We start from the raw sequence: 16,163 nt of genomic DNA, 5'->3' as shown, positions 1-16,163 counted from the left end.
GCTTCACAAGCGTGTACCACCATGCCTGGCTAATTTTTAACATTTTTTCTAGAGACAGCATTTCACTATGTTGCACAGGCTAGTCTTGAACTCCTGGGCTCAAGTGATCCTTCAGCCTTGGCCTCCTAAAGCACTGGGACTACAGGCATGAGCACTATGCCTGCCCCCTACTGCCCCTTTTTTAAAGTACCTGGGAGAACAAAGTTTAAATGTTCTATTTTTGTAGCACCTAATTAACATACAATTTAAGACATTTTCAAAATTTTACATTATTGAAAATAAGTAGGTTAAAGACTTTTACTTAGGATCACTTTGCTGTTATGCTGCATGTTTTTGAAATAATAAAACTTTATTTTGAAAACACTCAACTCAAAAGTCTTAACTAATTTATATGATTCATACTGTCTCTTGTTAAAAATCCACATGGGGGATTTTAAGTCTGTATCAGGCCATGAAAAAGTTTAGACATGAAGAAGGCAGTTTTCTTTTTTTCTTAATGTTTACACCAGACCAAAGTGAATCATTTTGAGAGAACCACCATCTCTGATTTCCTGCAAATAAACAAATAAAAATAATGTTTAAGCAGAGTAAAAAGTAATTGACTTAATATTTGTATCTTTATTATTTTTAAGTACTTAAAAATAGTGAAACAAAATAGTTTAAAATGTACTGCACATAGATACATAAGAGAACTGTATACTTACCTGACTTGGTCATCAAAATTTTGATACGATATTCATAAAAACTAGTCAAGAAATAATAAGCATTAAAAGGCAAAGAAAGGACAGGATGTTAATTGAAACTTAGAAGCATCTGAGGGTTCCTCCAATGAAAAATTGCAAACTGTGGGTAATCATTTGGATTCTACAGTGTGATTTTAAAATACTGTGTGTTCTAAAAGGTATTATACAGCATATATTTCCTAATTTTGGTGTTTTAATGAGTATTTGATAATGGCTCTTGAGATAATGGCTTATAAAATAGAAAAGGTTGTGGTTTTATAAGACTTTCATAAAATTTTATGAAGCTGCAAAGAAATATTAACAACAACTTCATCTATTTCCCATTTGTTATTCTTTCTTTTGCACTTTCTGCCCATCCCTGTCAGTTACAGAAAAACAGAAGATCTTATGGGCTTCTGAAGTTGGATGATGTGTGAAGATAAGACTAAAGATGAGTGATAGTGTGTGAAAAATAATACAGTGGGGACAGTTTGTAAAATTTGAAGATAACCTACTTAGGGTTGAAATGCTAAAAGTAAAAGGTAAAGAGAGTAGCGATAACAGCACTTAAACTATCATGTCATAATTGGAGACATTTTACTTAAAGTATAGGTGAAAGTAATTTTAAAAAATAAATTTAAAGTTATTCTGTAAGTTATATCTTAAAAGTTATTTTTACTAAGAGAAGCCTTTCAGAAAGTCTGCATTTACACTATTTTAAGTAGTCACATCTCAAAGGAAACAGATATGCGGCTAAAAAATAAGGGCAACACATGTATGTAGGTATGTGCCTGTAGATCTTGATGTACACAAAATTGAAAAAAAAAAAAAAAAAACAAACCTGGAAAAACAGGTAGCAAGAAGAATGCGTAATTTAATAGTGCCTGAGGCTTGAGTGTGTGCTGGCAAGTTCCAGGCTTTTAGGTAGCTTTCAATTTAAAAAGAAAACTAAACACTGTCATTTTTAAAAGATAAGCTTCAACTCTTGGCTTATAAACTACCACACCAAAGTCTAGTTTCTATACCACGAGAATGGTCATTGAGAAAATGAGTTAGGTTTTGGCCTTGTTCATCAACTGGCAGAGATCCTAGGTAAATTATTTTATTTTCTTAATATCTAGATATACTTGTTGCTAGAAGGCTGATGGCATACCTAAGAACTATCGTGTCATTCAGCCATGTTGTTGATGTTATGTAGTGTCTTCTATCCATGATTTAATCCTCTCTTACCTTAGGAATTACATTTTAAAAAGTAAGAATCATAGAATTAACTTCTCAAGATCTTCCAGGATGTAAAAAAACAAAACAAAAAATATTACTTTGGGGGATTTCCTTTAAAATCCATTGCATTTTAAAAAGACTTCAGGGCATTTCCAAGTTTCCATTGCTATATAACCTTGACTTATACCCTACATACCTTAGAGGGATATTTTGAAGATTTATAAAATAATTTATTTTACATTCAAGTTTTTAAACATTATTTGAAGTAAAACATAATCATTAAATAAAATTTGGAAAACAGAAAACTATGAAAATTTACCCATAGTCCTACCAGTTATACAAAACTAAAGTTAACATGAATTTGCTTCTAGTCTCTTTTTCTCCACATATATGTTTTATTTATTTATTTTAAACACAGCTTGAATTATATTGTATATATAATTCTGTATCTTTTCTTTTTCTTTTTTTGGCCTCATAACACTTCAAAACTTTTTATTGTTCCTACGTAGTCTGTTTTTAATGGCTGAATTTTATTATTCCATTAAATACTATAGCTTTATTTAACCACTCCTTTTTTGGTTAAATTTATATTGTTTCCAATTTCTTCTTTTTCATAAATAACCCTATGATAGATGTTCTTAGGCATGAAGTTTTTTTTTTTTTTTCTGTTTGTAGGATTATTTCCTTGGTATAGAACTGTAGAAATAGAATTTTTAGACCAAAAGCTTATGAAATTTTAAGCTTCTGGATAAACACTGTAGAATTGGTAGTTTTGCTTTGTTTGTTTCCTAGTTTGGGAGGAGGTGATTTTGTTCAATAATAGGAAGTTGTGGTTCCAAGGAAGACTGATCTTCATTTTTTTTTTTTAATGTGTTGAAATTGTGCTCAGCCTTGACTGAATGAAACTACATGTTAATTCTTGTAGTAATTTTACAGCAACAAAAGGGTTTTCCCCAGTCCCTCATTGCTTTCTACATGTGGTTAAGTGCATTTTCTGAGCCACACCCTTTTGCTGTTACCTAATATTGGGTGATATCAGGTCACTTTCCTTTAAATGTACACAGACTTTTGTAAGTAAATTCAGCAGACAAGTTAAGCTTTGCTTTGCTATAAACTGGATTTTGACCTGTGGCTCACTTAATACAGATTTTTAAATTTTAATACAGTAAGTGATCATCTCAGTTTACTATGTTAGGTTTCCTCTGTGTTACTAATAATCTCTCTTGAAGTTTCTGATTTGGTTTAATAATAATTGAATCCCAGAAGTATAATATTTTAGACATGGAAGAAATCTTAAAACTCCCTAATCTGAAATTCTTTTATTTTATAGATCAACAAGTTGAGGCTCATATGGGTTAAGTGTTTTGTCCAAAGTCAGTTAGTGGCAGAGTTGGTATTATAATTTTGTTCTTATTTCTCTGTAAAGGGGTTTTTTTTTTTCCACTATAGTTTTTTAATGTACTAACAATACTTGTTCCACAGGCTGCTTTATGATTAACTTCTCTGATTCCCTATTCCTCTCATTTAAGGCTTTTGCTTATAAGCATGCTAGCTAGTGGCCCACCCTATGTGGCAGGAGACGCTTTTCTGAGTAAGTTGACCAGCTATTCAAGTTTCACTACTGAACATTGTGAAATTGAACTCTGATTCTTTCATATTTGGTATCATATATAGGTTTCTTTTTCATCAACATTGCAGAGTTTGGTACTTGACATTTTTTGTAGAAAATGCAGTCTCAAACTGACTGTAGTCTAGCACTTGCCAAAGGTTGGCTTGAGGCTTCTGGTACATACGAGAGACAAGTTGATAGATAAGCTAACTAACTTTCTAACTTCTGTGTTAAGTAAGCCATCAGAAAGGAATGTACTTAGAACTTGTCATTTCACCTTTCCACAGGAATGCCTTTAGTGAATTATGATTTAATATAAGTATTTTACCTTATAAAGAAGAGTTATAATAAGAAACATCTATGTGACTAGAATGTCTATCCTTTTCAAAACTCTAAGACATGTTTAGTTTGTTTTTCAGTTAAAAATTTAGAGATTGGGTCTTGATAGGTTCTCCATGCTGGCCTAAAACTCCTGGGCTCAAGCAGTTCCCCTACCTCAGCCTCCAAAGGAGCTGGGACTGTAGGGATACACTACCACAACCAACTTGCTTTTCAGTTTTTTTTTTATTTTTATTTTAATAAGACGGTGTTTTGCTCTGTTGCCCAGGCTGGAGTGCAGTGGTGTGATCTCAGCTCACTGCAACCTCCGCTTCCTGGGTTCAAGCAGTTCTCCCTGCCTCAGCCTCCTGAGTAGCTGAGACTACAGGTGCATGTCACCACATCTGGCTAATTTTTTTGTATTTTTAGTAGAGACAGGGTTTTGCCGTGTTGGCCGGGCTGGTCTTGAAGTCTTGACCTCAGGCAATCTCCCCACCTTGGCCTCCCAAACTGCTGGGACTACAGGCGTGAGCCACCTCGCCGGGCTGCTTTTCAGTTTTCTTTTACACAAGCTTTTTTTTTTTTTTTGAGATAAGGTCTCACTCTGTCACCCAGGCTGGAGTATAGTGGTATAATCAAGGCTCAATGCAGCCTTGACCTTCCAGACTCAGGTGATTTTCCCACCCTAGCCTCCCAAGTAGCTGGGACTACAGGCATGCACCACCACACCAGGCTATTTTTGTATTTTTTGTAGAGACAGGGTTTCACCATTTTGGCCAGGCTGGTCTTGAACTCCTGGCCTCAAGTGATCCGCCTGCCTTGACCTCCCAAAATGCTAGGATTACAGGTGTAAGCCAATGCACCTGGCATGCACAAACATTCTTGAGTGTGAATATAGAATGCTGAAAAAGTGTTTCCATCTAGATAAATTTACTATTTGCATGTGTTAAAAAATTAAGTCAATAAAAACAATAATCATAAACCGTCTTTTAGAACAGAATGGTTTTCCATTACCTAATTTGACAGATTAATCATGTAATATTACTAAATTAAACATAACTGTTCTCATTTTGCAGATGAGGAAACAGGTATAGAGGTGTGTAGCAGTGAGGAGGTAGTGGAACAAAATTAGACTGAGACAGTTTGCTTATAATACTGCATTCTTTCTGTTATACCATGATGCTCCTCAAAGTAAACCTATTTCACTTTTTGCCTTTGCCTTCCCAAATTCAGAGCTAAACACAGTTTTAACTTGTATAAAACAGCCCGATATTCAACATCACATAACTGTGCAACTTTTTTTTTTTTTGAGATAGAGTCATGCTCTGTTGCCTAGGCTGGAGAACAGTGGCACAATTATAGCTCACAGCAAAAGTACAGCTCAAACTTCAAGGCTCAGGTGGTCTTGCCTCAGCCTCCCAAGTAGCTGGGACTACAGGTGTGCACCACCGTGCCTGGATAATTTTTTTAAACTTTTATTTTTGTAGAGACAAGGTCTTGCTATGTTGCCTAAGCTAGTCTCAAACTACTGGGTTCTGGTGATCTTTTTGCCTTAGCCTCCCAAATCACTAGGATTACAGGCGTAAGTCACCATGCCCGGCCTGCAACTTTTAATTGACTTTTGCTGTGTATATAATTTATTTTAGATATGATATATAAAGTACTTTAGTGAAATGCCCCAAATCTTTCAGAAAGTAAATAGATCATAAATACTGAGATAAAGTATGTTGACATATTTAACTTTTTTTTTTTTTTTTTTTTTTTTTTTGAGATGGTGTCTCACTCTGTCACTAGGCTGGAGTGCAGTGGCACAATCTTGGCTCACTGCAGTCTCCGCCTCCCAGGTTCAAGCAATTCTCCTGCCTCAGCCTCCCGAGTAGCTGAGACTACAGGCACGCGCCACCATGCCCAGCTAATTTTTAGTAGAAAGGGGGTTTCACCATGTTGGCCAGGATGGTCTTGATCTCCTGACCTCGTTATCTGCCCGCCTCAGCCTCCCAAAGTGCTGGGATTACAGGCGTGAGCCACCGTGCCCAGCCTATGAGTAAGTTCTTTAGTGATGATTTGGGAGATTTTGGTGCACCCATCAAATATGGGTATACACTGAACCATATTAGTACTCTTTTATCCCTCACCCCCTTCCCACTCTTCCCCCCAAGTCCCCAAAGTCCTTTGTATCATTCTTATACCTTTGTGTCCTCATAGCTTAGCTCCTACATATCAGTGAGAACATACGATGTTTGGTTTCCATTCCTGAGTTACTTCGCGTAGATAGTAGTCTCTAATCTCATCCAGGTCACTACAAATGCTATTAATTCACTCCTTTTTATGGCTGCATAGTATTCCACTGTGTATGTATGTATGTATGTATGTATGTGTGTGTATATATACATGTGTATATACACATAGACACGTATATATACACATATATATACACACATATATATATATACACACACACACCAGTTTCTTTATCCACTTGTTGATGATGGGCATTTGGGTTGGTTACATGATTTTGCAATTGTGAATTGCTCCACTATAAAAATGTAAGTACAAGTATCTTTTTTGAGTAATGACTTCTTTTCTTCTGTGTAGACACTCAATAGTGGGGTTGCTGGATCAAATGGTAGTTCTACTTTTAGTTCTTTAAGGAATCTCCACACTGTTTTCCGTAGTGGCTGTATGAGTTTACATTCCCACCAGCAGTGTAGAAGTGTTCCCTGTTCACCACATCCATGCCCGCATCTACTGTTTGATTTTTTTATTATGGCCATTCTTGCAGGAGTAAGGTGGTAGCGCATTGTGGTTTTGATTTGCATTTCCCTGATCATTAGTGATGTTGAGCATTTTTTCATGTTTGTTGGCCATTTGTATATGTTCTTTTGAGAATTGTTCATTCATGTCCTTAGTCCACTTTTTTATGGGATTGTTTTTTTCTTACTGATTTGAGTTTGTTGTAGATTCTCGATATTAGTCCTTTTTTAGATGTATAGATTGTGAAGATTTTCTCCCACTCTGTGGGTTGTCTGTTTATTCTGCTGACTGTTCCTTTTGCTGTGAAAAAGCTCTTTGGTTTAATTAGGTCCCAGCTATTTATCTTTGTTTTTATTGCATTTGCTTTTGGGTTCTTGGTAATGAAATCTTTGCCTAAGCCAATGTCTAGAAGGGTTTTTCCAATGTTATCTTCTAAAATTTTTATAGTTTCACGTCTTAGGTTTAAGTACTTAATCCATCTTGAGTTGATTTTTGTATAAGGTGAGAGATGAGGATCCAGTTTCATTCTCCTACATGTGGCTAGCCAGTTATCTCAGCACCATTTGTTGAAAAGGGTGTCCTTTCCCCACTTTATGTTTTTGTTTGCTTTGTTGAAAATCAGTTGGCTGTAAGTATTTGCATTTATTTCTGGGTTCTCTATTCTGTTCCATTGATCTGTATGCCTATTTTTATACCAGTACCATGCTGTTTTGGTGACTATGGCCTTATATTATAGTTTGAAATCAGGTAGTGTGATTCCTCTATATTTGTTCTTTTTGCTTAGTCTTGCTTTGGCTATGTGGGCTCTTTTTTGGTTCCATGTGAATTTTAGAATTGTTTTTTCTAATTTTGTGAAGAATGATGGTGGTATTTTGATGGGGACTACATTGAATTTGTAGATTCCTTTTGGCAGTATGGTCATTTTCACAATATTGATTCCACCCATTCATGAGCATGGGATGTGTTTCCATTTGTTTGCGTCATCCATGATTTCTTTCAGCAGTGTTTTGTAGTTTTCCTTGTAGAGGTCTTTCAACTCCTTGGTTAGGTATATTCCTAAGTATTTTATTTTATTTTTTTGCAGCTATTATAAAAGGGGTTGAGTTCTTGATCTGATTCTCCACTTGGTTGCTGTTGGTGTATAGAAGAGCTACTGATTTGTGTATATTAATCTTGTATCCAGAAACTTTCCTGAATTCTTTTATCAGTTCTAGGAGCTTTCTGGAGGAGTCCTTAGGGTTTTCAAGGTAAACGATTGTATCATCAGCAAACAGTGACAGTTTGACTTCCTCTTTACTGATTTGGATGCCCTTTATTTCTTTCTCTTGTCTGATTGCTCTGGCTAGGATTTCCAGTACTATGTTGAACAGGAGTGGTGAGAGCGGGCATTCTTGTCTTGTTCCAGTTCCCAGAGGGAATGCTTTCAACTTTTCCCCATTCAGTATCATATTTGCTGTGGGTTTGTCATAGATGGAGTTTATTACATTAAGGTATGTCCTTTGAATGCTGATTTTGCTGAGAGTTTTAATCAGAAAGGGATGCTGGATTTTGTTGAATGCTTTTGCTGCATCTATTGAGATGATCATCTGATTTTTACTTTTTTTTTTTTGAGACAGAGTCTCACTCTGTTGCCCAGGCTGGAGTGCAATGGTGCGATCTTGGCTCCTGCAACCTCCGCCTCCTGGGTTCAAGCGATTCTCCTGTCTCAGCCTCCCGAGTAGTTGGGATTACAGGCATGCGACACCAGACCGGGCTAATTTTTGTATTTTTAGTAGAGACGGGGTTTCACCATGTTGGTCAGGCTGGTCTCGAACTCCTGACCTCGTGATCCGCCCGCCTCAGCCCCCCAAAGTGCTGAGATTACAGGCATGAGCCACCGTGCCCAGCTGATTTTTACTTTTAATTCTGTTTCTGTGGTGTATCACGTTTATTGGCTTGCATATGTTAAACCATCCCTGCATCCCTGGTATGAAACCCACTTGATCATGGTGGATTATCTTTTTGATATGTTGTTGGATCTGGTTAGCTAGAGCTAGTAGTTGTTAAGTTTAGCATCAATGTTCATCAAGGATATCGGTCTATAGTTTTCTTTTTTGGTTATGTCCTTTCCTGGATTTGGTATTAGGGTGATGCTGGCTTCATAAAATGAATTACGGAGGGTTCCTTCTTTCTCTATCTTGTGGAATAGTATCGAAAGGATTGGTACCGATTCTTCTTTGAACGTCTGGTAGAATCCGAATGTCTGCTGTGAATCCATCTGGCCTGGACTCTTTTTTTTTGTTGGTAATTTTAAAAATACCATTTCAATCTCACTGCTTGTTATTGGTCTGTTCAGGGTATCTAATTTTTCCTGATTTAAGCTAGAAGGGCTGTATTTTTTCCAGGAATTTATCCATCTCTTCTAGGTTTTCTAGTTCATGTGCATAAAGGTGTTCATAGTAGACTTGAATGATCTTTTGTATTTCAGTGGTGTCAGTTGTAATATCTCCTGTTTTGTTTCTTATTGAGGTTATTTGGCTTTTCTCTCTTCTTCTCTTGGTTAATCTTGCTAATGGTCTATCAATTTTATTTATCTTGTCAAAGAACCAGCTTTTTGTCTCATTTATCTTTTGTATTTTTTGTTTGTTTCAATTTCATTTAGTTCTGCTCTGATCTTGGCAGTTTTCTTATTTCTGCTGGGTTTGAGTTTGGTTTGTTCTTGTTTCTGTAGTTCCTTGAGGTATGACCTTAGAATGTCAGTTTGTGTCCTTTCAGTCTTTTTGATGTAGGTGCTTAGGGCTATGAACTTTCATCTTAGCACTGCCTTTGCTGTATCCCAGAGGTTTTGATAGGTTGTGTCATTATTGTCATTCAGTTCAAATAATTTTTTAATTTCCATTTTGATTTCATTTTTGACTCAATGCTCATTCAGGAGCACATTATTTAATTTCTATGTATTTGCATGGTTCTGAAGGTTCCTTTTGGAGTTGATTTCCAATTTTATTCCACTGTAATCTGAGAGAGTGCTTGACATAATTTCAATTTTTAAAAATTTATTGAGGATCGTTTTATGGGCTATCATATGCTGTATCTTGGATAAAGTTCCATGCACTGTGTGTTCTGTGGTTGTTGGATGAAATGTTCTGTTTATATCTGTTAAGTCCATTTGTTCTAAGGTATAGTTTAAATCCATTGTTTCTTTGTTGAGTTTCTGTCTTGATGACCTGTCTAGTGCTGTCAGTGGAGTAGTGTAGGTCTTAGGTCTATTCTTAGGTCTATTAGTAATTGTTTCTTAGGTCTATTAGTAATTGTTATATAAATTTGGGAGCTGCAGTGTTAGGGGTGTGTGTGTGTGTACGTGTGTATATATATATACACACACATACATATATATACACATACATATATATACACACACATATATATACACACACATAAATATATATATACACACACACATATATATACACACACACACACACCCATCTGTATATATATTTTGAGACAGAGTTTTGCTGTCATCCAGGCTGGAGTGCAGTGGTGCGATCTTGGCTCACTACAGCTTCTGCCTCCCAAGTTCAAGTGATTCTCCTGCCTCAGCCTCCTGGAGTAGCTGGGACTATAGGCACATGTCACCACAGGTGCCTCTGTTTTTAGGATTGTGATATTTCCTGTTGGACAAGGTTTTTACCATTATATAATGTCCCTCTTGGTCTCTTTTAACTGCTGTTACTTTAAAATTTGTTTTGTCTGATATAAGAATAGCTGCCCCTGCTCGCTTTAGGTGTCCATTTGCATGAAATGCCTTTTTCTGCCCCTTTACTTTAAGTTTATGTGAGTCCTTATGTGTTAGGTGAGTCTTCTGAAGGCAGCAGAGAGTTGGTTGGTGAGTTCTTATCCATTCTGTGGTTCTGTATCTTTTAAGAGGAGCATTTAGGCCATTTACATTCAATGTTAGTATTGACATGTGAGGTACCGTTGCATTCATTGTGATTTTTGTTGCCTGCGTACTTTGGTTTTTTTGTTGTTTTTGCTTTTTCACATGTATTTTTGTTTTATAGGTCCTGTGTGATTTATGCTTTAAAGAGGTTCTGTTTTGATGTGTTTCCAGAGTTTGTTTCAAGATTTACAGCTCCTTCTAGCAGTTCTTATAGTGGTGGCTTGGTAATGGCAAATTCTCTCAGCATTTGTTTGTCTGAAAACGACTGTATCTTTGCTTCATATATGATGCTTACTTTTGCTGGATACTAAATTCTTGGCTGATAATTGTTTTGTTTGAGGAGGCTGAAGATAGGGCACCAATCTCTTCTAGCTTGTAGGGGTTCTGCTGAGAAATCTGCTGTTAATCTGATAGGTTTTCCTTTATAGGTTACTTGGTGCTTCTGTCTTACAGGTTTTAAAGATTCTTTCTTTTGTCTTAACTTTGGATAACCTGATGACTATGTGCCTAGGCGAAGATCTTTTTGCAATGAATTTTCCAGATGTTCTTTGTGCTTCTTGTATTTGGATGTCTAGGTCTCTAGCAAGGCTCGGGAAGTTTTCCTTGATTATTCCCCCAAATATGTTTTCCAAGCTTTTAGAATTCTCTTCTTCCTCAGGAACACTGATTATTCTTAAGTTTGGTTGTTTAACGTAATCCCAGACTTCTTCATGACTTTGTTCATATTTTCTTATTCTTTTTTCTTTGACCTTGTTGGATTGGGTTAGTTCAAAGACCTTGTTTTCGAGCTCTGAATTTCTTTCTTCTACTTGTTCAATTGTATTGGTGAGACTTTCCAGAACATTCACCCTTTTTATTTTATTTTATTTTTTTTTGAGACGGAGTCTCGCCCTGTCACCCAGGCTGGATGGCATGGCTCAATGGCTCAATGCAATCTCCACCTCCTGGGTTCCCATGATTCCCTGGCTAATTTTTGTATTGTTGTCCAGCTAATTTTTGTATTTTTAGTAGAGACGGGGTTTCGCCATGTTGGCCAGACTCGTCTCAAAATCCTGACCTTGTGATCTGCCTGCCTCACCCTCCGAAAGTACTGGGATTAGATGGGTGAGCCACCGTGCCTGGGCAACATTTCACATTTCTAAAAGTGTGTCCAAAGTTTCCTGAATTTTTGGTTGTTTCTCTTTAAGCTATCTATTTCCTTGAATATTTCTCCCTTCACTTGTTGCATCACTTTTTGGATTTCCTCTCGCATTAAAATTGGGCTTCACCTTCCTCTGGTCCATCCCTCTTTAGCTTAATAACTAACCTCCCTAAATTCTTTTTCAGGTAAATCAGGGATTTCTTCTTGATTTGGATCCACTGCTGGTGAACTAGTGTGATTTTTTGAGGGTGTTGAAGAGCCTTGTTTTGTCATATTACCAGGGTTTGTTTTCTGGTTCCTTCTCATTTGGGTAGGCTCTATCAGAGGGAAGGTTTAGGGCTGAAGGCTGCTGTTCAGGTTCTTTTGTCCCACAGGGTGTTCCCTTGATGTAGTACTCTCCCCCTTTTCCTATGGATGTGGCTTCCTGTGAGCCGTACTACAGTGATTGTTGTTTCTCTTCTGGGTCTAGCTACCCAGCAAGTTTATCTGGCTCCAGGCTGGTACTGGGGGTTGTCTGCACAGAGTCCTGTGATATGAAGCATCTATGGGTCTCTCAGTCATGGATGCCTAAGTGCCTGTTCCAGTGGAGATGGCAGGGCTGTGCGATGGACTCCATGAGGGTTCTTGGCTTTGGTGGTTTAATGCTCTATTTTTGGGCTGGTTGGGCTCCTGCCTGGAGGTGCGCTTTCCAGAAAGCATCAGCTGTAGTAATATAGAGAGGGACCGGTGGTGGGCGGGGCCCTGGCACTCCCAAGATTATATGCCATTTGTCTTCTGCTACCAGGGTGGATAGGGAAGTACCATCAGGTGGGGGTGGGGCTAGGCATGTCTGAGCTCAGACTCTCCTTGGGCAGGTCTTGCTGTGGCTGCTGTGGCGGATGGGGGTGAGATCCCCAGGTCACTGGAGTTGGATACCTAGGAGGATTATGGCTGCCTCTGCTGAGAAATGCAGTTTGTCAGGGAAGTAGGGGAAAGCCGGCAGTCACTGGCCTCATCCAGCTCCCATGCAAACTGAAGGGCCTGTCTCACTTCCACCATGCCCCCCAACAACAGTCCTGAGTCTGTTTCCAGGCAGAGGGCATGATGGGCTTGAAAACTTGTCCTGGGCTACCTGCCTCCCAGCTGCAAAAGGAAAGGGCCTGAATTTTAAAATAGTTTTTATCTAGTTCTGTGAACAATCTCAGTGGTAGTTTAATAGAAATAGCATTGAATCTATACATTGCTTTGGGTAGTATGGCCATTTTAACAATATTGATTCTTCCTGTTCATGAGCATGGAATGTTTTTCCATTTGTTTGTGTCATCTCTGATTTCTTTGAGCAGTGTTTTGTAGTTCTCATTGTAGAGATCTTTCACCTCTTGGATTAGCTGCATTCCTAGGTATTTTATTCTTTTTGTAACAATTGTGAATGGGATTGCGTTCCTGATTTGGCTCTTGGCTTGGCTATTGTTGGTGTATAGGAATGCTAGTGATTTTTGTACATTGATTTTGTATCCTGAAACTTTGCTGAAGTTGTTTATCAGCTGAAGGAGCTTCTGGGCTGAGATTATGGGGTTTTCTAGATATAGGACCATGTTGTCTGCAAACAGGGATAGTTTGACTTCCTCTCTTCCTATTTGGATGCCCTTTATTTCTTTCTCTTGCCTGATTGCTCTGGCTATAACTTCCAATACTCTGTTGAATAGGAGTGGTGAGAGAGGGCATCCTTGTCTTGTGTCAGTTTTCTAGGGGAATGTTTCCAGCTTTTGCCCATTCAGTATGATTTTGGCTATGGGTTTGTCATATATGGCTCTTATTATTTTGAGGTATGTTCCTTCAGTACCTAGTTTATCGAGAGCGTTTTTTTTTTGTTTTGTTTTTTGTTTTTTGTTTTTGTTTTTGTTTTTGACAGAGTCTCGCTGTATTGCCCAGGCTGGAGTGCAGTTGTGCAATCTTAGCTCATTGCAATCTCTGCCTCCACCTCCGGAGTAGCTGGGACTACAGGCACACACCACCATGCCCAGCTAATTTTTGTATTTTTAGTAGAGACGGGGTTTCCATGTTGGCCAGGATGGCCTTGATCTCCTGACCTCATGATCTACCCGCCTCGGCCTCCCAAAGTGCTGGGATTACAGGCATAAGCCACTGTTCCTGGCCAAGAGTTTTTAACGTGTTAATGATATGTATGCTAAAGTGGCTAAAGAGGCGAAGTGTATGGATATCTGCAACTTACTTTGAAATGTATCAAAAATAAGATGTTTCAATGCAATAAAAGTTGAAAAAAAAGATGGATTGATAAAGGGAAAGGTTAATGGACAGATATGTGATAATGCAATTATTGTAAGACATTAATGGTCGAATCCAAATAGTGGGCATACGGATGTTTACTGTACATTCTTAGAACTTTTCTGTGTATTTAAAACTTTTCATAATAAAATTTTGGTAAAACTAGTGTTACTGAGAAGGTACCTAAGCCTACATAGGTCTAGTTTGGTTCAGTTAACATTTAGTGACACCTATAGTGCTCAAAGTGATATAATAAGTATTAGGGATGTAAGAATGAAGTAACTCAGACTTTTTGAGGTAGAGAGTGGCAGGAAATAAAACTGGAAAGCACAGGTTAGTTAATGGAGTGTCTTATACACCATGATAAGGAGCTTGGACTTTATCCTATGGGGTTTTAGGGAGGGGAATGATACTTAGGTAGGTTACTTTAGCAGCATTGTGAAGGCTAGATTTCAGGAGGTGGTGGTGGTGGTAGTGGGTATAGACTAAAGACAAAGATAATAATTAGGAAGCAGTACTCCAAATGAAGATGATCGATTAACCTAAATTCCAATGGTTATAGGGCTAGTTTCTAGAAATATTTAGGAGCATTAATCAATTGAATTTGATTGGTTGGATTAATTGTAAGTGGGTTATAAAGAATCAAGAATGACAAAGACCACATATGAAGGAGCAAGTTTGGAGTTTGAGGGGAAAATGATGAGTTTGGTTTAAGACATCTTATGTTTTGGATATTATCTAGTCAAAGACTTCTTTATTCATGCATTTTTGCCTACGTTATTTTATAAACATTCACTATAGAATTCCATGTCTGTTGCTAACAGTAAGATGTTGAGCAAAATGGATACAGATACTGCCTTTTAGAAAGTTACAGCCTAATAGGCTGGGTGCGGTGGCTCATGCCTGTAATCCCAGCACTTTGGGGGGCCAAGGTGGGCAGATCACTTGAGCTCAGTAGTTCGAGACCAACCTGGGTAAAATGGTGAAGCCTCATCTGTACTAAAAATGCAAAAATTAGCTGGGAGTGGTGGCATGTGCCTGTAATCGCAGCTACTTGGGAGGCTGAGGCAGGAGAAGTGCTTGAACCCGGAGGCAGAGGTTGCAGTGAGCCAAGATCGTGCCACTGCACTGCCGTCTGGGTGACAGAGTAAGACTCTGTCACAAAACAAACAAAAAAAAGTTACAGCCTAGTGAAGGAGATAATTAAACCAGAGTTATAATAAAAAGTGATATTTATGGTGATAGGAAAAGTACAAGATGATATGGAACTTCCTAGAAGGAACAGTTATTTTAACTGTTGTAGGTATTATCAGTTTGAAGCCTGGGATGAAGCCTGGACTGGAGATACCAGTTAATGTCTTTCTGCTGCTGATTCCTGAGGGTTGATAAAAATGTCCCACCAACTCAGGAGGCTGAGGTGGGAGGATGGCTTGAGCTTGGGAGGTCAAGGCTGCAGTGAGCTGTGATCACACCACTGCACTCCAGTCTGGGTGACAGAGCGAGACACTGTATCAAGAAAAAAAAAGTTGTTCATTTTTCCTTTTGAGACAGAGTCTCGTTCTGTTGCCCAGGCTGGAGTGCAGTGGCATGACCTTGCCTCACTGCAACCTCTGCCTCCTGGCTTGAAACGATTCTTGTGTCTCAGTCTCCCAAGTAGCTGGGATTACAGGTGTGTACCACCACGCCAGCTAATATTTGTTGGTTTTTTTTTTTTTTTTCAGTAGAGACAGGGTTTCACCATGTTCGCCAGGCTGGTCTTGAATTTCTGGCCTCACGTGATCCACCCACCTCCCAAAGTGCTGGGATTACAGGTGTGAACCACTACTCCTGGCTGAGAAAAAAAAAAAAAAGTATTTCCTTTTCTGTCCACTAAAAAAGTCTAAAAGCCAAGATTAACCCAGAGAAAACAGAAGAAATGGAGAAATAGTAGATTCTAGGTGTAAGACAGGGAATTTACAAGATGAGTCTGGGACATCTCATGCCATAAAAGTTAAGCTGTTGCCAAAGACTAATAGGGTTAAAAGGACACAGGAGCCAACACACACACACACACACACACACACACACACACACACACACACATATCTCAAACCCCAACGGATTAAAGACAAATGTGAAAGGTAAAAACTTTAATAAAAGGAGATTATCTATATGAGATTGGAAATAAGGAAGGACAACTTAAACAAGATATAAAAGCATACCATAAAGGTATAA

The 16,163-nt window shown here is 38.2% G+C and overlaps 1 protein-coding gene across 16 annotated transcripts in view; it reads right to left on the bottom strand.

The window, feature by feature from the left end:
• Positions 1–217: 217 nt before the first annotated feature.
• WDPCP (WD repeat containing planar cell polarity effector) overlaps positions 218–16,163 on the bottom strand; it is a 720,444-nt gene continuing 704,498 nt past the window's right edge. For 15 of the 16 annotated variants that reach the window (XM_054547452.2, XM_054547455.2, XM_054547454.2 and 12 more), the window contains one exon: positions 218–551. In XM_054547452.2, coding sequence (XP_054403427.1) covers positions 501–551 — 51 coding nt within the window. In that variant the 3' untranslated portion in view covers positions 218–500. The remainder of the gene's footprint in view (positions 552–16,163) is intronic. The other variant, XR_010136176.1, reaches the window with a different exon arrangement.

This window comes from Pongo abelii, chromosome 12 (genome assembly GCF_028885655.2).
Source record: "Pongo abelii isolate AG06213 chromosome 12, NHGRI_mPonAbe1-v2.0_pri, whole genome shotgun sequence".
Taxonomy (NCBI): Eukaryota; Metazoa; Chordata; class Mammalia; order Primates; family Hominidae; genus Pongo; species Pongo abelii.
This window is presented reverse-complemented; position numbering and strand designations above follow the sequence as displayed.